This window comes from Silene latifolia, chromosome Y (assembly GCF_048544455.1).
Source record: "Silene latifolia isolate original U9 population chromosome Y, ASM4854445v1, whole genome shotgun sequence".
NCBI classification, from domain to species: Eukaryota; Viridiplantae; Streptophyta; class Magnoliopsida; order Caryophyllales; family Caryophyllaceae; genus Silene; species Silene latifolia.
Window position 1 is genome coordinate 163052336 of NC_133538.1, and position 24061 is coordinate 163076396.

The 24061-nt window shown below is 34.3% G+C and overlaps 2 protein-coding genes and 2 long non-coding RNA genes across 4 annotated transcripts; 2 read left to right on the forward strand and 2 right to left on the reverse strand.

The window, feature by feature from the left end:
- Positions 1-180: 180 nt before the first annotated feature.
- LOC141633733 (uncharacterized) lies at positions 181-950 on the reverse strand. The gene is made up of 2 exons (XR_012538508.1): positions 529-950; positions 181-453 (listed from the first exon to the last, which is right to left on the reverse strand). It is a non-coding gene; the product is annotated as an uncharacterized LOC141633733 (long non-coding RNA).
- A 1499-nt stretch (positions 951-2449) lies between these two features.
- LOC141634513 (uncharacterized) lies at positions 2450-4546 on the reverse strand. The gene is made up of 2 exons (XR_012539236.1): positions 2925-4546; positions 2450-2845 (listed from the first exon to the last, which is right to left on the reverse strand). It is a non-coding gene; the product is annotated as an uncharacterized LOC141634513 (long non-coding RNA).
- A 6372-nt stretch (positions 4547-10918) lies between these two features.
- On the forward strand, positions 10919-13490 carry LOC141629309 (uncharacterized). The gene is made up of 7 exons (XM_074442330.1): positions 10919-11239; positions 11320-11590; positions 11694-11706; positions 11856-11983; positions 12100-12184; positions 12434-12860; positions 13335-13490. Exons 1-7 carry the CDS (start codon positions 10919-10921, stop codon positions 13488-13490), a joined length of 1401 nt encoding a protein of 466 aa, XP_074298431.1.
- A 3172-nt stretch (positions 13491-16662) lies between these two features.
- Positions 16663-19197, forward strand: LOC141629310 (uncharacterized). Its single transcript, XM_074442331.1, has 8 exons — positions 16663-16944; positions 17025-17295; positions 17399-17483; positions 17562-17689; positions 17806-17890; positions 18140-18566; positions 18653-18832; positions 19042-19197. The coding sequence occupies exons 1-8, from the start codon at positions 16663-16665 to the stop codon at positions 19195-19197; spliced, it is 1614 nt and encodes a 537-aa protein (XP_074298432.1).
- Positions 19198-24061: the final 4864 nt, after the last annotated feature.

A 24061-nucleotide genomic window follows, 5' to 3' on the forward strand; every position in this document is an offset into this window, starting at 1 on the left:
CAAAAAAATATAAGAACTTTCATTTGAACTTGACACTATATATATATATATATATATATATAGAAATAGGATCTCGTGCGAACCAAATGTTCGGTGCGAACTTACGAACTAAATAAAACCACTAGATTTAGAAAAGTAGCAGTAAACCTCTAGTCAAAATAAACCTTGTCCCGACAGCTAACACACATCCACCCTCATTCATAAGTATCATAACCCAACGCAACTCCCAAGTACCATTCCCAACAAACTTCGCCGGCACCGGAACTCCGACATAGACTACCATCGATCTTGCGGCCATTTGACATCTGGCTCTCTGGCCGGTGTTTTGCCGGAATTCAAAACTTCCTCCTTCTCTTCCCCTTTTCTCCCTCTTCGGAATCCATCACCTTTCACCACCGCAGAGTCGCCGGAGATCCGACACCTCCTCGCCGTCAGCAAATTGCTTTTTATATTCTACATTTGTACTCTTATATTAGTAAATATCATTCAAATCAAAAAAGTTGAAAAGAAAATCGACATGAAATGAACCTGTGTAAGGTGCGGCTGAAAATGGTGCCGATGGGTAGGGCCGATGTGGAGGTCGAATGGTGGGTGGATCGAGGGAGTGGTTGTTTTATGGACAGAGAAGGGCGCGAGATGGTGGTTTAATGGTGTTTTATGGTGGTATGGTTGTGGTTGTTGTCGGAGTTCCATCGACGGTGGGGAAATGTCAAAGTCTGGCCGACGAAGGGCCTACTGATTGATGGAGATGATGAGTTCAGGTTGGGTGTCGTGTTGGTTGTGGTGTTTCATGAGGAGCTTTTGTGATGTTTTCTATTGTCGTCGGCGCCGTCTAGGGTCGCCGGCATTGATAGGGTCTACTGTTTGTTAGGGTCTGTTTACAGTCACCCTTTTCGGCTTTGGATAGCGTTAATTCGGATCGGGCCCTGAAGATGCATTAACATGAGGCCAGAAACAAGCTGAAGCTCAAAAGAATATACCTGCAAAAGAACAGGAAAATTCTGATTAAACATTTGAGAGTTGATGATTGTAGTAATTGATAGGCTGAGTTATTCGTTCTTTAAATTTGGCATTATCTACATTCTTGTTTTGTTTTAAGCTCAAAAGCCACTTGTTATCATATTCAACATGCATCCAATTGTCATATGCTAGATAATCTCTTAACCTTACTCATACACATTAAGTAAGATACATTCTTTTTGCCTTACTACTAGATCATATATCTCTTATAAATTAGATCTGTTCTTGTCCTTACTGATACACGTCTCTGTAAGTTAGATACACTCCTTTAAACAAATCTAGGACCTTTTAAAATGTACCTAGTAGAGAAAAGATCTTAAGTAGGACGGAAATGATTTGATCTCATTAAGTTCTTTAGATTTACTTGTTTAAGTTGATGGATCATACCTACAATTAGTTTAGATACACTCATTTAAATTTATAGATATATATCTTTAGCTAGGTAGATACACTCCTTTAAATTTTTAAATATACATACCTCTATTTAGATAGATACACTTCGTTAAGTTGTTAAATACATACCTCTATTTATAAAATCACAATCATACTAAAACAGAGTTGAAACATCAGCTTTTGATTATTATTATATCTACTCTTCAACTGAACCAATCCAGTGCACTTGCACCCTCTCCATGCCCAGGGATGAACTCCCAATCCACTATTGATCACCTTACACAGCTCTAAAAAGTTTACTTGCATTCCAAACAATTACTAGCAATTACCAGCACTCATAAGATGGACATTTTAGTGGTATTGAAGAATGACTACCAGTCGCCATTTATGTATGATTTCGCTGAAAACGATTTGAGGCTCATGCGCTTAGCCAACATTCGGCCCCAACAATGTGCTTTGGCTATTCTGTAAACCACTCGTATCATTTTTTCCATGGTTTTGTTCATGCATATACATTATTAATAAGTGAACAAATTGGAGTTCTTGATATTGCACTTACCTTTTACTAAATTTATAAGCCCCAAATTCTCCATTTTGAATGTCCCTTTTTTTATGAGACATTAAGTTAACATACATTCACTTAACTAACTTAGTTTAGCTAGATACATTCTTTTTAGATCACTTCTTTAAATTACTGTATACATATCTTTAACTTGCAGAATCACTCACTTATTAAATACATACCCTTAGCTAGCTAGATAAACTCTTATTAGTTACTAGATACATATTCATAAATTTAGCTAAATACACTCCTTTAAGTTCTTGAATCATACCTTTATTTTGCTTTATACACCTTTTAAGTTCTTAGATACATACCTTTATTTTTCTTAGATACACCTCTTTTAAGTTGTTACATACATTTCTTTATATTCTTCAGATACATTCTTTTAGCTAGATAGATATACTCCATTATTATATTATTTACCAATCTTTCAACTTATATTGGTACACACTTTTTGAAAGTCAACTTCCGATATCTCATAAAAAAACATTCATTTCATTCCTCAAAATTTCTGAAACAGGGTAAAATCATAACCAAATTATAACTACTAAATCATATTGCTCCAAATTCCCGAATTTAACCCCCGATTCATTCCTAATCCCACCTGCGTAGTCTTCTTAGAAGCAACCTCAACAAATACGCGACATTCATTTATTTATCCATTCATTCATTTAACACTAATCATCATAACTCTATACATAATCTTTTTAGCAGCAACCTCAACTCTTTCAAATACACGCCATCCATTCATTCAGTTAACACTGACCATTCCTAATCCCCTCCACAATCTTCTTAGCAGCAAGCTCAATATCCAGCTTTTCGATACTATCAGCAAAGTGAGTTGATACTCCTTTCGTCGTAATTAGCATTCTGTAAGACAATCTCATGTTAATATAAATGATACTAACCGATAAATAATAGATTACTCATGTACCTGTTAAGCCTCTACCTAGGTACATAATTCGTCTTATTAATGTCTTATATTCTCCAAGTTGAAATCAGTAAACCGGTATGCTTTCTTATGCAACAGTTGGACCATGCTGCAGGTTGATGTAATGCAGGAACAGGTGAACAGAACAGAAAAACAGAATGTACATTTATATCATATCCTTCCTCAGAATATTTCAAAGAAACATGACCTGTCACACCATACCTCATAAGTGAAAACGAGTAAAAAAAAGGAAGCGGTAAATCTTACCGTGCTAAACAGCTCAAAACTAAGCATACGTCGGCTCATTTAGCTAGCAATCTAGCACTGTCATTTAGTGAAGTAATCATGACATGGGTTCTAAACCTGTCATTATCTAAACAGCTGATCCCATTTTTGCTATGGCACACGGATAACAACATTCACAGTTTCGGTTAGCTCCCATTCTCACCCATGAAAGCCAAACAGACTAATTAGTCAAAAATATATTTCATATAGCCTTTGCTTAGCATATGAATGTTCCACAAAATACATGGAGTCCAATTGCATATCAAATATTCAAGCATAAAAACATAAAAATTAAGTAAGATAAAAAAAAGAGGACATAAGCATAAAATCTAAATCACACGCCTGAGAATCTACGGTCCCAATAAACCATTAACAAGTACCAAACCTGGGGAAGGACTTTGCCATAACATCTGGTGCTTTGATATGCTCAACCCCAGTTCTGTATGGAGGGAATGTAGCGAGCTCATCGAGCCTAGGTTATTTCCTAAAGTAATTTCCCACATGGGTAAGCTGTTTATTTTCAGTGGTAATCGACCTCGGCTACCATTTGCAGAACACGTTGTTCCTAAAACCCGTTTTAAGACCGACCTCTCTGATGCTCCTTTCGTTAGACTTATGCATGACAAAATGCAGAGCTATCAAACATAGAATATTAAAGCATAAAAACATAAAAAATAAGTAAGATAGGATCTGCCGTCACACTATAAATCCCATTGCCAACATCTGAAACTTTGTCATCAATAACATACTTAGTTTGCATTTTAGGGAATGATTTCTGTAGGAGGTAGTGTCTCAGACTACCACCGTCGTGCACCACCTGCATCTCAGCTCGATACCGTGATACCGAATCGAGTTACAATTACCGAGCTTCATCCACCAGCAGCCTGGAATCAAGCCACCGAGCCCCAACTCGTGCTTCTCCTCTACATTTGATTGAACCCTAAAAATGAGTTTAATAATCTATACGCACTGTTACAATTTCAATTTCGATTTCAAATTAAAAATAATCGATTCAATCGCCATTAATAACCATCTTAAAATGTAATGATGATGGTCAGAAGAAAGAAAGGAATTGAGAGATAGAAGAGTACACCGATTGTCGACGGCTGCTTCTCCGGGACGGCGGTCGGTGACTATTGTTGGTGGATGGGATACAGCGAGTTTAAATGGTGGTCGACCAGATCATCGCCGCCGTTTTTGATAGGAGATGTCGGTGACGAATCTTAGCCGGAACTCCGGTGGTCGCCGGCGAGAGTATGTTGTGTGGGTGAGTAGGAGATAGAGTGAGTTGGGTGTGAAAGTGACGTGGTATAAGAAGCCAGTATGTTTGGATGTATATGTTTGTTTGACTTTGCTTATTTGACTAAGTCTCACTATTTTAAGTTAGTTCGTGCACAGTTGCACCGTCTTTAGTTTACAAGATCATGACCGCCCCCCTATATATATATATATTTAGCAGTCGGATCCTGATGAATCCACTAAGTATAATGAGAACTATGAGAACCACTATTAGATATAACTAGTTTTAGAACCCGTGCATTGCACGGGTGGTAACGAAAAGTATTATTAAAAATAAAAACTTACGTATCTTTTGGATTTAGTAAATTACTAAATTTTAGAAAATTCTACTTTGCCTACTTATACACTTTTGATAAGTTTATTTTGCTTAATTTTATTCGAAGTACTCTGTTTATTTTTCCCTCAACTTTGTAGCTTATTCTATGAGAATAAAATCTGAAAAATGGATATAAAATATTGTAGATTTCACAACCAATTTGTTTATGCAATATACATTTAATTTTACTCATTGTTGTACATCTTTTCCTTTTTCTTATTAACCTCTTGTTTGTTCTATCCTCTCAATTCTCTACCTTATATATCTCACTCACCATCGCTTGGACGCTAGAGGCAGTGTTCGCCATCACTGGTCGACTACCTCGAGACCCATCATCAGACACTCCACCTCAGTGGTGAAGGCACCCAATATCTCGGACCATGACAACGTCCCTCTCAACCCCTATCTAAGCAGCCCCACACAACTAACCACCACCCTACAACCCCTATTCTACGTCGTCCAACTACAGTACCCCCTCTTGCCCTCCAGGCACAATCTCCTACATTCCCCACTATACCTCCAGCATAACCACCATCCCTACCCCGACCCATAAACCCTAAACCTTCTCGTAACCTTATGCGACTCCCCACCCCATCATTATTCATTATTCATCCATTACGAGCTCCCACCATCAACACCGCCCATCCATTCGCCTTTCAAGTCGCCAAATACTAACATTTTTATTTCTTATCTTTTGTTTATTGACTCATGTTAAACTCATTACCTTTCAGTGTCATAATGCACAAATAGGATCCTACATCTTGTTGTACAGTAGCATTGTACAACAGGCCCATATACTATATATATCTATCTAAGCCCAATAAAAATAAAAATAAATCCTACGCATCTTCTTTTTCCCTAATTCTGATTTTTCTTCAGTCGACAAACCCTCTTCCTTCCCTTCTCTAAATTTCTCTTAAACGACAGTCGACAAATCTCTCTTCTCCATAATTTTGATTCTAAAATGGTGAAAGGGAAGCAATTTACATCATCATCGAGGAAAAACGCATCTAACAATATTTTGCGAACAAGAAGCAATTTATATCATCATCAGAAAGGAAAAATGCATCTAACAATTCTTTGAGGTAAATTTCTACAGCAATCATACGAACTATTATTAAAAGAATACGAACTAAAAAATACGAGCACCTAAGAATACGAGCTATTAAGATTAGAATATGAGCTAATGTAAAAAGAATACGAGCTTAAAAGGATCACGAACTTAAAAAGACGAGCACATAAGCATACGAGCTATTAAAATAAGAATACGAGCTAAACTAAAAAGAACACGAGCTTAAAAATATGAGCACATAAGAATACGGGCTATTAAGATAAGAATACGAGCTTAAAATGATCATGAGCTTTAAAATACGAGCACATAAGAATACGCGATATTCAAATAAGAATACGAGCTAATGTAAAAATAATACGAGCTTCAACTATTTTCATGCATTATAAATTATGGATAAAAAAATTCCTTAAAGATGATGCTCAATTCCGCATAATCAATTAATTATAATAATTTAAGTGAGAAGATGATTCATTAACTGAATGATAGAGGAAGAGGAAGAGGAAGATGAAGAGAAGTTAGAAAAATATGGAAACAGTGAATGAAGAATAGATTGAAAATTGAATTACGTTACCATTTTTTTTTGCAAAAATATTTGAAAAAAGACTAAAATAACCTTGGATGTACAATGCTCATTGTACATCCAGTTGTATAGTCTTGGAACTGGTCATAATGTTATGCATTAATTGTTAGATAAGTTTTTAAAATCACTCCAACTTATATAAATTGAAAATAATACTACTAAGTATCTAAATTGATCTTTTAATAATTCTATATTATTTATTACTCATGATCTGATATATATTATGCAATAATTTGATAAATTTTAGCTAACTTATATATTTTTTTATTTCTTTTTCTAAAGTCCAATATATCATAATAAATTAAAGATTGTTTCAAAGTAATGAAATATTGTATTCTACTTCTTTCATTAAGAAACGCACTTTAACTTAGAGAAAGAATCAAAATTTATGATTAGTAGCAAACTTACTTGTTATATTAGTTTATGAGATTCGATTTTGACAATGGCTCATTGGCTTGTAGTGAAAGATTGGTTGTTAAAAAAAAAAGTTGATTTATAACTTAATTATGTTCATATTACAATTAATTATATGATTATGATTAGTAGTACATGAAATTTTAAATATTTCAATTTCTCATGCTTATCGCACTTGGCACTCGTATGTATTACCGATTTTAGCTCTAATATATGTTATCCTAGTAATCCCTCTGACTTAAGAAATATTTATATTTTTATTATTTTGCGAGGAATATTAAAATTAAAGGTAAGCAATTTTTTTCGGTACATAAGAGTAAAAATTTATGATTCATCGTTAACAATTGTCTAAATTTTCAAAACCCCTCACTGGAAGTTTCGAATGTCATCTCTTATACCCCCATTTTATCAATCTATGTTAGTTGACTATTTTGAGGGCATTGTTTTACTTAATTTGTTTTAAAAAACGCAAGTAAATTGAACTAAATCGGCGTGAACTGAATTAAATTGAATTGAACTTATAAAAATTGAAATTAAAAAAAAAACATGGCTAAACACATCTACCCAAACAGTTAAGTTTCTTTACGCAATAGAATTTAAGATGGAGAATGGTGATTGATTACTCTGTCGATCGCAAGTTTGCCCCTCATCCACTTTATGATGTACTGGCCCTTGTGTGGCCTTCTTCCGGTAAAAAAAGTTATTAACTCCTATGCAAAGTCTCCTCTTATAACTCCTTGAATTTCCATTTCTCTAACCATTACAAATCTCTTGTACCCTCGCTATTTTGAAATGACGCAAATTTTTGTTATCCTAATATCCGTCTTAAATTTGGCTCGTTGGATAAGCGAGACAAACTGTGTATAACAAATTCATGGGTAAGACGGTCTTACATAAGAAAATGGTAAAATAACTACTATTTGTTACTATCTTTCAACTTCTGTTGGTCACTTGTGGAAAAAAATATTTTTCAACAATTCTTCCATCTTGGTCAATCCTTCATGTTGTGAGGTCCGAGCAAGTTGAATTCCTTCATGTTGTGAGGTCCGAGCAAGTTGAATAAGCAGACAGAGAACTTATTCTTCACTAATCCTTTGTGATGTACAGTTGTACACCATATACTCACTGGCAAAAAAAAAAAAAATGCGGGTAACATTAAAACTAAATAATCCTTTTTAATGTAAACCATATGCGAACATAAATCAACGCAAATAAATATTTTGTGAGTAACAGAACTTGAATAAGAGAAATATACGGAGAATAAAATTGATAAGAGCAACAAATATACTTCGTATCTGGTAAGTTGTTACCTATGACTATGGGGTAGGTAGTAGGTAACTAAAGGTTCTCTAAACCCAAAATATATATATATTGGAATTTAAATTTGAAAAAGAAAGTTAAGATGGAAAGCCAAAATACACTCTAAATCTTCTTTGACACTTGTTTAAATAATGGTGAAAATAACACACACCACGAAAAAAAGATAGAAATTACACATCAAATCAACTGCAATATTGAGAATTATGAGTGAATCTCCAATATAATACAGCTAATGTCGGTATCAATATATATATATATATATATATATATATATATATATATATATATATATATATATATATATATATATATATATAGAGAGAGAGAGAGAGAGAGAGAGGGGGTTCTTGTAAGGCCCTCGTATATAATGAGTCCCTAAGTCTTTATAGAAGCCTTTGGATATAGTGGATGGAGGGATGAGATTCAATCAAAATGAAAGGCTACAAACTAATCTCACTAAACAAAATGCTTATTACTCTAATTTCCTCCTCAACTCAATTATTCCCCTCATTAATCATTCCTCTCCTCTCATTATCACAACCACACTCCTTCTCTCTATCTCACTTCTCTCATTTCATAAACAAAAAAAAAAAAAAAAAACCATACAAAAAAACCAAACAAAAACAAAACACCGCCAATATCCCCTCCGTCCTTCCTCCTGCCGCCAACCACCCCACCTCCGCACCAGACCACCGTCACCAACAACAACAGCAGATCGACCCCCACTACCCCCGACTACCTCACCCGACAACCCCACGGCCACCTACCACCTCACTGACTCGCACACTCCGACTCCATCACGCCTCATTCACTCTCGCCCTCCACAACCCAAAACCCGACACCCTAAACACTAGATCAGACCATCCTCCCTCCTTCACGGCCACCGCAACAACCACACTCACTGCCGTACCACCTTTCTCCCTCCCTGCTGCCGCCTAAACACCACGAGTCAGAAAATGGTGATTTCGTGGGTGCGGTGGTCATAGGCCGGTTTTTTGGCTTTATTATTTTTTTTTTTATTTATTTAAGATTTTGTATATATTGTTTTTTGTTTTTGTTTTTTTTTGTTTTTTCTGTTTTTTTTTTTGTTTTTTTTTGTTTTTTGGTATTTATTAGATTGTGTTTGTCATAGGCCGGTTTTTTAATTCTTTAATTAGCTTGTGTTTGTCTCGTTTTTTTTAGTGTTTTTGTCAGATTTACTTTATTTTGTTATTGTTATTTGGTTTTTTAATTTTTGTTGGTTATTGATGGGTTGTTATTTAATTTGTTCAGATTTAATATTTGTTGATTAATTACGATTTTTCATATTTATTTGGTTTTTATAAAAGTTATACTATTTACGACTAAAGTTATACACTTAAAACATTAAAGTTATACTATTTACGACTAAAGTTATACGCTTTAAACATTAAAGTTATACTATTTACGACAAAAGTTATATTCTTCAAAAATTAAAGTTATACAATTTATACTATTTTGTTGTGTGTTGTTATTTATTTACTTTATATTTTTTTATTTCAAATCTTATCTATATAAAAGCAAGAGACAATACTCATCAGAGAGCGCGCCACGTCATTATTACATTATCTTTTTATTTTTTTTCGAAAATTGACATTATGGTGGGACCCATGTGCGTGCAACGTATTTAATTACTGAGATATCCGTCTTTCAAAGCATGCGCTTAAATCCGTCTCGCAACAAATCTATAAAGTCATCTTACGGAATACTTCTTCAAATTAACATTATGATAAAATTTTATACATTCCGTGTTAAGAAATTGAATAATAATTACGCAGAATTAATTACAAAAGCGAGTTACCATAATTGAATTACATAATTACTAAACCAAAATTAAAGAATAAAAATACATAATTTCAGGAAAAAATATCACTTATATACGAATCGAAAATACATCGAGATGAATTACAAAATGAATAACAAGTATTTTTCTTATGAATGATTTTGCCTTGTGCAGTAAATTTAATGAAAACATGATTTTTTAAAAATACAGTGTGCGAGAATTTTTTTTAAAATATCAATAATGACGAGAAATGTACTTGGAATATAAAACTCGGCATCTGAAGTACCAGCCACGCACACCGAATTTGATAGGTGACAATGATAGCAAACCGAGTTAATATAGACTTTAGCAACCAGTGAAAGCTATTTTTAATTTTTTTTACTCTCAAAAATAAACAAATAAATGTTCATTTAAATTACAAGTGATTTAAAAATTATATTAAATTTTTTTTCAAATAATTCACAATACTGCACGGGTTTTTTAGGAATTAATTCACAATACTGCACGGGTTGTGAATTAATATTAATTAAAATCAAAATAGTATACCCGTGCAATAAAACATATGCACGGGTTTTTGTTAGATTTTAATAAAATAATTTAAACACGACACGAAAAGTCGAAACACTTTAAAATATGTTTTTTAAAAAAGTAATCCTCTCAGATCTGTATAGAAAGCCATTCATCACCGAGAATTATGTACTTGGAGCAAAAATTAAGCAATTTAAGTATCGACCTCGACTCCGAATTCGGAAGATGGCAATGATAAACTACCGAGTAATTTCTACTTCTACAAGTACGAATGTTAGGCAACGTTATTATCATCATAATAAATACACTTGGACCGTCCAACCATGAAATCCGAAACTGCATAAAATTAAAATAATCAGCATATTCTGAAATTAGGGCATATGCAGTTAAATATGGAATGGCGATGAGTTCTGACAGCTTCAAAGAAGTGAGGTTCATGGGTAATGGAAGTAGTGGGGGATTTAGGGTTTACAAGAGGTTGTATTTTAGTATATATAGGATTGCAAACATTGAGAATGTCACAGAAACTCAATATAGCAAATTCAATCAAAAAGTTGAGATTATGGCACACATCCAGAGTATTCCAATTTCGAGCATCACCAAAGAAACATCAAGGACGGAGCAATTAACTGTTCGGGTTATGAGATTGTGGTACAGAAAGTCGGAGACAAATCCCAAGGAAGTGAAAGGTGTAGAACTCATCCTAATTGATGAGAATGTAAGTCTCCCTTTTCCCCTTTTCCTGTGGTGTTTTTCAAATTATTGTAACAAGGTATTAACAAATATGAATGAATGTAGGGAGACACAATTCAAGCATCAGTCAACCAGAGGCTGACTCGCCTTTTCTTAGAGCACCTTAATGAAGGGAGCACATACAAAATCAGAAAGTTCAGTGTATCATCAAACCGAGTGGGACTTGACATGGCAACAATTCACCCGTGCAAGATTTGGTTCGAGTACAGCACCAGGGTGGTACCCATTCCAAATGTAGATATTCCTCTTTCTACCCATGCTTTCTACACTTTCAATGAGGTCGTGTTTGGAGCAATGCCAAATAGACTTTATATTGGTAAGCAACAATGGCCTACAATTAATTTTTCATATATGCACCCTAAATGTTAACTACCAACTGAAAAATTCTGTTAACTAACAAGTGAAAAATTCTGTGACAGACGTAATTGGAAGGTTGGAGCACATTTATCCATAAGAGACAGCAATGGCAAGAGAAAGAGGACTATTGTTTTGGGCAATAATCTGTAAGTCGACTATATTCTATAAACAATATGCCAAACTTAACACCATATCAAAATAATAATTATAAACCGTTTTTTCAGGAACCAAAACATGTGCTGCTCATTGTTTGGGGATTACCTTCAGCAAATTTCAAAAATCGAGCAAGAGTTCATTAACAAACCAAAGCCAACATTGGTTATGCTTTTCGTAAAACGATCAGTTTATGAAGGTATAAAATTCTGGTCATTCAAATACCATTTTCAGCATTACAAACACTTTGATTACTTACAAAATTTAAGAAAAAAATGTTGGAAAAAAATTGTCTCATTATTTCCTACTATGCAGGGGAAGTTAGCATAACAACAACATGGGGTGCAACAAAGATATTGGTTAATCCAGATATGAACGAGGTGAAAGTGTTCAACAATAGGTATGACATCTAAATCCGTTTTATGTGATGTTATTGTCTTTAGGGGAATAGTAGGTGCATTAATTGTTATTGACCAGAAAAGGCACAACATGAAAACTCCAGAAATCGTCCACCAAATGAAGCAGTCGATAACCGTAAAAAAAATATTTGAAAAAAACAGTCCAAATACAATCCAGAAACATTTTGAGTTCAAAATTTTTTTAACATTCCCACTTCAGCTTAAATTAATTAAGCCATTTTTCTTACCAGTTTTCCAGATGATGATGAACCCATCTTTGGGGCTCCAGAAACTGCTGGGTACCATCCTCCAATCCTCGCAAGTGCAAACATCAAAACACTATCAGAGATACCAAATTTAACCAAAGGAGGGGCATATGTCACAATAGCCAAGATTATTAAGTTAGATACATCTGGTAGTAGTTGGTACTACTACTCTTGCAAAGAATGCAGATCAAAAGTGAAGCAAGGAGAAGATGGGTTGTGGTATTGTGACAGGGAAAAAATTAACAATAATTGCACAATGAAGGGTGTGGGGGTGACATCACCAATACCAAGGTTTCAAGTTAAGTTTATTGTGACATATGAAGATCCAGATTCGGTTGAGTTCATTATTTGGGATGATGTAATGGTTGATTTGCTTAGGAAAACAACACAAGCCATCCTTGACGAAGATGAGGTAACCTAAAACTCATTTACATACAATTTGCAATAATATCTAACCAACTTATAATGTTACTGATTAACGTTTAAATATCGTTTCAGATGTACAGTGTCGTCCCTCCCCAGTTTCAGGCCCTTACTTGACAGACATTTGTGGCAAAAATAAGAGTGATCGATTTATATAACATTCAAAGAAAAATCGAAGTCATTTGGGGTGATCAGTTTACGTGATGACCTAAGAACAATTGTTAAGTGGGATGCTATGAATAATGCAAGAAAGGTATAAGATCAATTAATGACTAACATATACACACTTTATTTTGTATATTTCGTTTTACTAATAAATAGTGTCCTCTCCTTTAGGAACAAGCAATTTCAACTTCGACAAGGGACACTTCGAAATCGGGATTCAATAATGGTGAATTGAATTTTAACTTGAACTAATTTTTTTGATACTAATGGCTTTTTAGTAACAATTATTTTTTGTTAGGAGCAAATGAGAGAGATGATTGAGTCCGAACCTGTGCTGAATTTCGAAGAGATCACACCACAGAAAGGTGTCGTGGAGACGACTGAAGCATCCGACAAATCATCTGCCACAAAAATGAAGGAAATTAAGATAGGCAAGCAGCCTATGGAGTTCTAAAAAACATTTCAGCTATTAAGCAATTTACGAACGTTGTTAACGGACATTTTTTTGTTTTTGACCGTTGTTTTATGTTCTATTTTGGACCAAGGTTATTTTAAGTTGTAATCGAACAATTTAGGTCGTCATATTTAAGATAGATTTGTAGCAGGTTTAATATGCAGCCAATCAGGAAGCTAAAGGAGAAACGGATGGCACAACACTTCAAACATGGAGCTTAAAGGAAAGCAAAGATTGGATGCGGTTTTAAAGAAGAACATCGGCGATCCTTATTTATGTACTACGTTTTTTACTATTATATTTCAATTCCCACTAAGAATTAATGAACTTTCGTCATCATTATGAAATTTAATTCTTTCATTTCCAGTTTACGATACATGTCATTAGTCATTAATAAGTGAGTAATTACCAAAGAAACACGGTTTTTTTACAGCCAACAATAATAGAGTACATTCAATATCCTACCAATGAGTAAACGAAAAATGTTGTATGAGTATTTGACTTATATTGAAAATCATGGAAAAAAACGGATGAATGGAAGGGCAGAAATTTAAAAGCATAGTCACGGAATGTGTAAGCAAAAACGTCTTAAAAATCAAGGTCTAAATTTTTTCAGCTTAACTGACGGTTTAAACAGTTATGGTAACTATCCATGATGCACTACTTGCAGTTTATAAGTTAGTGGGCAATATTTGAGTCAACTAAATGAAGTAGTTGTAGCATAATCACGGAATGTGAAAGCAAAAACGTCTGAAAAATCAAAGTCGAATTTTTTTCAGCTTAACTGACGGTTTAAACAATTATGGTCAACTATCCATGATGCACTACTTGCAGTTAATAAGTTTGTGGGCAATATTTGAGTAAACTAAACAAAATAGTTTTGTAAGTTAGTGGGCAATAGTTGAATGAAGTAAAAGTAAATCAAACACATTTTAGTTTACCAGTTTTTTTAGATGAATTAAAAAGAAAACCAACTAGAAACTGTGAAATTGTGCACATATTTTGCATCATCTTGAGAAGCATCAAAACAGAGGTGGGTTAAACATGGAAAAGGGCAACTCAAGTACAAGCCAAAAAAAAGGAGACGGCAGCAAGGAATGAACAATGAAAACAGTAAGTTTCTTAATTTATTTCTATGAATTAAAATCTGTTACATTGTGTTATTGCTTACTTAACTTTTTCCAACTTTCACGAACAATATGCATGCTTCGAATGTTATTGGTTACTTAACTTTTTCTATCTTTCAGGAAGAATATGTATGCTACCAATGAACCTGCATTTTAGTAACATATTTTCATTAGATTAAGTTCAAATAAAATTGACAAAACTGAAAGCAAAAAAAGGTGTTGGTAATAAGAAATCAAACTAAAACTTAAAAGGAAACTTTTTTAAAGAAACAAGGACTGAATAACACTTAACTTATATTTTTGAAACCTTCCTTTCAAAATGTTTCTACAAGGAGCAATATAAGAAGTGTTAGTAAATTATGTTCCCAAAAGGGGAAATATGAAATTGAAAGGTATATTAGAAAAGAGAATAAGTAAACGTACTTAACTTTTCACATGTCGATAATTGATATGCAATGAATGTTCTGCAAACAAGTGTAGAACAATTACTATGATTTGTATATTATACAACACATCTCACAACTGTGAAATCAAAATGAGTTTAGAATTGTAACATATTGAAACCTGAGTGTGAAAGACAACAGTTGTATTGGTTGGTTTGGGGTAAGACCAACAGTTAGGTTGGGTTGGGTTAGATCAGTCTAGGTTGGGTTGGGTTGGGTTAGGTCAGTCTAGGTTGGGTTGGGTTGGGTTAGGTCAGTCCAGGTTGGGTCAATCCAGGTTGGGTCAGTCCAGGTTGGGTCAGTCTAGGTTGGGTCAGTCCAGGTTGGGTCAGTCCAGGTAATTGGTCAGTCCAGGTAATTGGTCAGTCCATGTAATTGGTCAGTCCATGTAATTGGGTCAGTCCATGTAATTGGGTCAGTCCATGTAATTGGGTCAGTCCATGTAATTGGGTCAGTCCATGTAATTGGGTTAGTCCATGTAAATGGGTCAGTCCATGTCATTGAGTCAGTCTGTGTTGGGTTGGGTCGGGTTAAAACCCGTGTTGGGTTGGGTCAGGTTAAAACCCGTGTTGGGTTGGGTCGGGTTAAAACCCGTGTTGGGTTGGGTCGGGTTAAAACGTGTGTTGGGTTGGGTCGGGTAAAAACCTGTGTTGGGTTGGGTCGGGTTAAAACCCGTGTTGGGTTGGGTCGGGTTAGAACCTGTGTTGATTTGGGTCGAGTTAAAACCTGATTTGATTTGGGTTGGGTTTAAACCCGTTTTGATTTGGGTCGGGTTAAAACCCGTGCTGATTTGAATCCAATTTTAGGTAAGGTTCTACCCAACATGTAATTTTAATTAATGAATCTAGGGTTTTAAATTGTCACAACAACAAAAACGCAGCAATCTTGAATGACAACAGATCCTATAGTCAGATTTCCAGATTTTTAAACATTATTTTCAATAACATAGATAAATAATGAAGACTAACATAACAACTCCATTAAAAAAATTTAACATCTTTTTTAAAACAGATTGAATTCATTTTTAAAAAATTTTGTTACTAGCATTTCTAACTCATTATAGTCATAGATCTAAAAAAAAGTGTTAAAAAATGCAATCAAGGAACTCACCATCAACAGATCATTTTATAATATATCGAAATAGAGCATCTTTAATATGAATCTGAATAAAACCAAAGTTTGAAGCCTTCACCTTCCTCATGAATATGAATCTGCATGCGAGGAAAAGATGTTTATTTTGCATTAATATTTAATCAAAAGCGGCATGTATTGAGCATCTTCATTAAGCGCGCCATAAAAATGAACAAAAACAAAACGCGGATCTTATTTTGCATTAATTAGATCCGTATTTAACAGATCTGCTATATTTCGAAAAAAATTGCAAAAAATATTAAGAAAAAATGATTTAAAATTGTTAACAGCATGTGTATCAAATAAACTTATAGATCTAATAAATCTCATCATAATAAATACACTTGGACCGTCCAACCATGAAATCCGAAACTGCATAAAATTAAAATAATCAGCATATTCTGAAATTAGGGCATATGCAGTTAAATATGGAATGGCAGTAGTTACAGCAGTTTCAAAGAAGTGAGGTTCATGGGTAATGGAAGTATTGGGGGATTTAGGGTTTACAAGAGGTTGTATTTTAGTATATATAGGATTGCAAACATTGATAATGTCACTGAAACTCAATATAGCAAATTCAATCAAAAAGTTGAGATTATGGCACACATCCAGAGTATTCCAATTTCGAGCATCACCAAAGAAACATCAAGGACGGAGCAATTAACTGTTCGGGTTATGAGATTGTGGTACAGAAAGTCGGAGACAAATCCCAAGGAAGTGAAAGGTGTAGAACTCATCCTAATTGATGAGAATGTAAGTCTCCCTTTTCCCCTTTTCCTGTGGTGTTTTTCAAATTATTGTAACAAGGTATTAACAAATATGAATGAATGTAGGGAGACACAATTCAGGCATCAGTCAACCAGAGGCTGACTCGCCTTTTCTTAGAGCACCTTAATGAAGGGAGCACATACAAAATCAGAAGGTTCAGTGTATCATCAAACCGAGTGGGACTTGACATGGCAACAATTCACCCGTGCAAGATTTGGTTCGAGTACAACACCAGGGTGGTACCCATTCCAAATGTAGATATTCCTCTTTCTACCCATGCTTTCTACACTTTCAATGCGGTCGTGTTTGGAGCAATGCCAAATAGACTTTATATTGGTAAGCAACAATGGCCTACAATTAATTTTTCATATATGCACCCTAAATGTTAACTACCAACTGAAAAATTCTGTTAACTAACAAGTGAAAAATTCTGTGACAGACGTAATTGGAAGGTTGGAGCACATTTATCCAATAAGAGACAGCAATGGCAAGAGAAAGAGGACTATTGTTTTGGGCAATAATCTGTAAGTTGACTATATTCTATAAACAATATGCCAAACTTAACACCATATCAAAATAATAATTATAAACCGTTTTTTCAGGAACCAAAACATGTGCTGCTCATTGTTTGGGGATTACCTTCAGCAAATTTCAAAAATCGAGCAAGAGTTCATTAACAAACCAAAGCCAACATTGGTTATGCTTTTCGTAAAACGATCAGTTTATGAAGGTATAAAATTCTGGTCATTCAAATACCATTTTCAGCATTACAAACACTTTGATTACTTACAAAATTTAAGAAAAAAATGTTGGAAAAAAATTGTCTCATTATTTCCTACTATGCAGGGGAAGTTAGCATAACAACAACATGGGGTGCAACAAAGATATTGGTTAATCCAGATATGAACGAGGTGAAAGTGTTCAACAATAGGTATGACATCTAAATCCGTTTTATGTGATGTTATTGTCTTTAGGGGAATAGTAGGTGCATTAATTGTTATTGACCAGAAAAGGCACAACATAAAAACTCCAGAAATCGTCCACCAAATGAAGCGTTCGATAAATCGTAAAAAAATATTTGAAAAAAACAATTCCAAATACAATCCGAAACATTTTGAGTTCAAATTTTTTTTAACATTCCTACTTCAGCTTAAATTAATTAAGCCATTTTTCTTACCAGTTTTCCAGATGATGATGAACCCATCTTTGGGGCTCCAGAAACTGCTGGGTACCATCCTCCAATCCTCGCAAGTGCAAACATCAAAACACTATCAGAGATACCAAATTTAACCAAAGGAGGGGCATATGTCACAATGGCCAAGATTATTGAGTTAGATACATCTGGTAGTAGTTGGTACTACTACTCTTGCAAAGAATGCAGATCAAAAGTGAAACAAGGAGAAGATGGGTTGTGGTATTGTGACAAGGAAAAAATTAACAATAATTGCACAATGAAGGGTGTGGGGGTGACATCACCAATACCAAGGTTTCAAGTTAAGTTTATTGTGACATATGAAGATCCAGATTCGGTTGAGTTCATTATTTGGGATGATGTAATGGTTGATTTGCTTAGGAAAAAAACACAAGCCATCCTTGACGAAGATGAGGTAACCTAAAACTCATTTACATACAATTTGCAATAATATCTAACCAACTTATAATGTTACTGATTAACGTTTAAATATCGTTTCAGATGTACAGTGTCGTCCCTCCCCCAGATTTCAGGCCCTTACTTGACAGGACATTTGTGGCAAAAATAAGAGTGACTGATTTATATAACATTCAGCAAAAATCGAAGTCATTTGGGGTGATCAGTTTACGTGATGACCTAAGAACAATTGTTAAGTGGGATGCTATGAATAATGCAAGAAAGGTATAAGATTAATTAATGACTAACATATACACACTTTATTTTGTATATTTCGTTTTACTAATAAATAGTGTCCTCTCCTTTAGGAACAAGCAATTTCAACTTCGACAAGGGACACTTCGAAATCAGATTCAATAATGGTGAATTGAATTTTAACTTGAACTAATTTTTTTGATACTAATGGCTTTTTAGTAACAATTATTTTTTGTTAGGAGCAAATGAGAGAGATGATTGAGTCCGAACCTGTGCTGAATTCCGAAGAGATCACACCACAGAAAGGTGTCGTGGAGACGACTGAAGCATCCGACAAATCATCTGCCACAAAAATGAAGGAAATTAAGATAGGCAAGCAGCCTATGGAGTTCTAAAAAACATTTCAGCTATTAAGCAATTTCTGAACGTTGTTAACGGACATTTCTGTTTTTGTTTTTGGACTGTTGTTTTATGTTCTATTTTGGACCAAGGTTATTTTAAGTTGTAATCGAACAATTTAGGTCGTCATATTTAAGATAGATTTGTAGCAGGTTTAATATGCAGCCAATCAAGAAGCTAAAGGAGAAACGGATGGCACAACACTTCAAACATGGAGCTTAAAGGAAAGCAAAGATTGGATGCGGTTTTAAAGAAGCAACATCGGCGATCCTTATTTATGTACTACGTTTTTTACTATTGTATTTCAATTCCCACTAAGAATTAATGAACTTTCGTCATCATTATGAAATTTAATTCTTTCATTTCCAGTTTACGATACATGTCATTAGTCATTAATAAGTGAGTAATTACCAAAGAAACACGGTTTTTTTACAGCCAACAATAATAGAGTACATTCAATATCCTACCAATGAGTAAACGAAAAATGTTGTATGAGTATTTGACTTATATTGAAAATCATGGAAAAAAACGGATGAATGGAAGGGCAGAAATTTAAAAGCATAGTCACGGAATGTGTAAGCAAAAACGTCTTAAAAATCAAGGTCTAAATTTTTTCAAATTAACTGATTTATTTAAACAGTTATGGTAACTATCCATGATGCACTACTTGCAGTTTATAAGTTAGTGGGCAATATTTGAGTCAACTAAATGAAGTAGTTGTAGCATAATCACGGAATGTGAAAGCAAAAACGTCTGAAAAATCAAAGTCGAATTTTTTTCAGCTTAACTGACGGTTTAAACAATTATGGTCAACTATCCATGATGCACTACTTGCAGTTAATAAGTTAGTGGGCAATATTTGAGTAAACTAAACAAAATAGTTTTGTAAGTTAGTGGGCAATAGTTGAATGAAGTAAAAGTAAATCAAACACATTTTAGTTTACCAGTTTTTTTAGATGAATTAAAAAGAAAACCAACTAGAAACTGTGAAATTGTGCACATATTTTGCATCATCTTGAGAAGCATCAAAACAGAGGTGGGTTAAACATGGAAAAGAGCAACTCAAGTACAAGCCAAAAAAAAGGAGACGGCAGCAAGGAATGAACAATGAAAACAGTAAGTTTCTTAATTTATTTCTATGAATTAAAATCTGTTACATTGTGTTATTGCTTACTTAACTTTTTCCAACTTTCACGAACAATATGCATGCTTCGAATGTTATTGGTTACTTAACTTTTTCTATCTTTCAGGAAGAATATGTATGCTACCAATGAACCTGCATTTTAGTAACATATTTTCATTAGATTAAGTTCAAATAAAATTGACAAAACTGAAAGCAAAAAAAGGTGTTGGTAATAAGAAATCAAACTAAAACTTAAAAGGAAACTTTTTTAAAGAAACAAGGACTGAATAACACTTAACTTATATTTTTGAAACCTTCCTTTCAAAATGTTTCTACAAGGAGCAATATAAGAAGTGTTAGTAAATTATGTTCCCAAAAGGGGAAATATGAAATTGAAAGGTATATTAGAAAAGAGAATCAGTAAATGTACTTAACTTTTCACATGTCGATAATTGATATGCAATGAATGTTCTGCAAACAAGTGTAGAACAATTACTATGATTTGTATATTATACAACACATCTCACAACTGTGAAATCAAAATGAGTTTAGAATTGTAACATATTGAAACCTGAGTGTGAAAGACAACAGTTGTATTGGTTGGTTTGGGGTAGGACTAACAGTTAGGTTGGGTTGGGTTAGATCAGTCTAGGTTGGGTTGGGTTGGGTTAGGTCAGTCTAGGTTGGGTTGGGTTGGGTTAGGTCAGTCCAGGTTGGGTCAATCCAGGTTGGGTCGAGTCCAGTTGGGTCACCCAGGTTGGGTCACCCGTAATTGGTCCGAGTAATTGGTCGACCCATGTAATTGGTCACCCATGTAATTGGGTCATCCATGTAATCGGGTCATCCATGTAATTGGGTCATCCATGTAATTGGGTTAGTCCATGTAAATGGGTCACCCATGTCATTGAGTCGATCCTGTGTTGGGTTGGGTCGGGTTAAAACCCGTGTTGGGTTGGGTCAGGTTAAAACCCGTGTTGGGTTGGGTCGGGTTAAAACCCGTGTTGGGTTGGGTCGGGTTAAAACGTGTGTTGGGTTGGGTCGGGTAAAAACCCGTGTTGGGTTGGGTCGGGTTAAAACCCGTGTTGGGTTGGGTCGGGTTAGAACCTGTGTTGATTTGGGTCGAGTTAAAACCTGATTTGATTTGGGTTGGGTTTAAACCCGTTTTGATTTGGGTCGGGTTAAAACCCGTGCTGATTTGAATTCAATTTTAGGTAAGGTTCTACCCAACATGTAATTTTAATTAATGAATCTAGGGTTTTAAATTGTCACAACAACAAAAACGCAGCAATCTTGAATGACAACAGATCCTATAGTCAGATTTCCAGATTTTTAAACATTATTTTCAATAACATAGATAAATAATGAAGACTAACATAACAACTCCATTAAAAAAATTTAACATCTTTTTTAAAACAGATTGAATTCATTTTTAAAAAATTTTGTTACTAGCATTTCTAACTCATTATAGTCATAGATCTAAAAAAAAAAAGTGTTAAAAAATGCAATCAAGGAACTCACCATCAACAGATCATTTTATAATATATCGAAATAGAGCATCTTTAATATGAATCTGAATAAAACCAAAGTTTGAAGCCTTCACCTTCCTCATGAATATGAATCTGCATGCGAGGAAAAGATGTTTATTTTGCATTAATATTTAATCAAAAGCGGCATGTATTGAGCATCTTCATTAAGCGCGCCATAAAAATGAACAAAAACAAAACGCGGATCTTATTTTGCATTAATTAGATCCGTATTTAACAGATCTGCTATATTTCGAAAAAAATTGCAAAAAATATTAAGAAAAAATGATTTAAAATTGTTAACAGCATGTGTATCAAATAAACTTATAGATCTAATAAATCTCATTGTAAAAAAGCAAGTACTGAAATTGATCTTTAAAAAAAAAATTATATGTCGATTTTTTAATTAGCAATAACTCAGAAAATTGATAGATGAAAGAAAATAAACAACCATTTAAAAAAAATCGAATAAAATTTGAAATTAATTTACAAATCGGCGGAAATAACAAAGCATATACTAAAAGTGAACTTACCATTAGTAGATCTTCAAAAAACGCTCCTAAGAAGACCATCCATAAAGGCGATAAGAAGATGTAAGAGGCTCAAGGGTTGGGAATCGGATTTAGGGAGGACGACGGAGGGGATGGTAGTAAGCAATCTTTAATGATGAAAGTTAGGGTTTCATGGGGGATGGTAGTATTGAAGATGTAATCAGAGAGTGAAGTAGAGAGAGGAGTTAGAGAGAGAGGCGGAGGCATGTAATAATAAAGGGGAGACGGAAATGTTAGGGTTTGATGGGGGGGATGGGTTTATATAATGTGGGTTCAATTAGGGTTCAATTAGGGATGGGTTTATACATTGGGCTTCAAATGTAGTGGACGGGAATGTAGAAGGGGAAACGGAAATGTTAGGGTTTGATGGGGGGATGGGTTTATATAATGTGGGTTCAATTAGGATTCAATTAGGGATGGGTTTATAAATTGGGCTTCAAATGTAGTGGACGGGTTTGTAGAAATGTTGATAAATGACGATAAAGGATGTGCAATAAATTGGGCTTGAAATTGGTTTGGACGTGAATCATTGAAAGGTTGAGCCCAAAATTCTATTTCTGTCAGCCCATGTTTGATATTGTGTGTGTTTTTATTTTTGTTCGGGATGTGTTTATATACGGTCCACGTAGTTTACGCTGTTAAAATGTACATAATAATATAACGTTTGACATAATTTGTCTATGCCGTTATGCTTTACCAATTTAGGAGTTCAGACAGCACAAAGAAACTTGATGATTACGGACAATACGCCACAATCAATGTCAAATCCTTTGAATTTTAATTTATATCCTTTTTCATTTGTTGTTTTTACAAATTTATAATACGGCAGTACTAATTGTGAACATTTCAGTTTCTCATACCCCATGTCATGGAAGCAGAAGAACAATCGTAAGTGAACAGTTAGCGATAAGAACCCCGCCAAGTAACGTTTCTAATGATCCTACTCCATCATATGCCAACACTGTTATTCTAACGCCTAATCAGTTACGAGCGAGAATGGCAAGAGAAAAAGACAAAATGAGTCTCTAACAAACGTCTTTGGTAATGTTCACAAAGACGTTTCTAAAAAATCGGTCAATTTTACACCAAGAACCTCCAACGTCACAGGTATATATCTATATTTAATTTTTTACATTTAACACGTATTAATGTTTGTGACATTCTTAATTTTTATTAAAAACGTTGTGTAGAACTTATATGTAGTCCGACCGATGTTGTTGAGCGCTTAGTGAGAGATCTATGTGCTGAATATGGTGAAACTTTCAGTGAAGTGATTCCGTCTGTAAACCGAATTGAACAATCATCCGATAGTTGTGTTTTTAATGCATCTTATTCACATAGAGAATGTTCAAGAACTCAAAAAAATACTTCAAAAAGTAAATAATGATGGTTAGTTCAATCATGACTTTTTATTTTTTAATTTGAATTGCAACATGCTTTTGTTGTTGTAGTCTAATTTTTATTTCTTAATTTATGAATTTTGTTTTCAAAATTGTTTACCATGGGAAGGCTATTGGGACTGTGGTGATGCAGAATATGAGTGCGAGAAATGTCACGCGTTGATGTGGTTTGATGAGAGAAAAGATAAAAGACGTGGTACAAGACGTCCTAAGTTCTCACTTTGTTGTTCTGATGGAAAAGTTGAACTCGCATTTCTACAAAG

Bases quoted from the DNA above. Each gene is read 5' to 3' on its own strand.
- LOC141629310 (XM_074442331.1), top strand. From the start codon at position 16,663: ATGGGTAATGGAAGTATTGGGGGATTTAGGGTTTACAAGAGGTTGTAT. The intron at 17,296-17,398 runs GTAAGCAACAAT...ATTCTGTGACAG, and splicing joins GCCAAATAGACTTTATATTG to ACGTAATTGGAAGGTTGGAG. The intron at 17,891-18,139 runs GTATGACATCTA...TTTTCTTACCAG, and splicing joins GTGAAAGTGTTCAACAATAG to TTTTCCAGATGATGATGAAC.
- LOC141629309 (XM_074442330.1), top strand. From the start codon at position 10,919: ATGGCGATGAGTTCTGACAGCTTCAAAGAAGTGAGGTTCATGGGTAAT. The intron at 11,240-11,319 runs GTAAGTCTCCCT...GAATGAATGTAG, and splicing joins TCATCCTAATTGATGAGAAT to GGAGACACAATTCAAGCATC. The intron at 12,185-12,433 runs GTATGACATCTA...TTTTCTTACCAG, and splicing joins GTGAAAGTGTTCAACAATAG to TTTTCCAGATGATGATGAAC.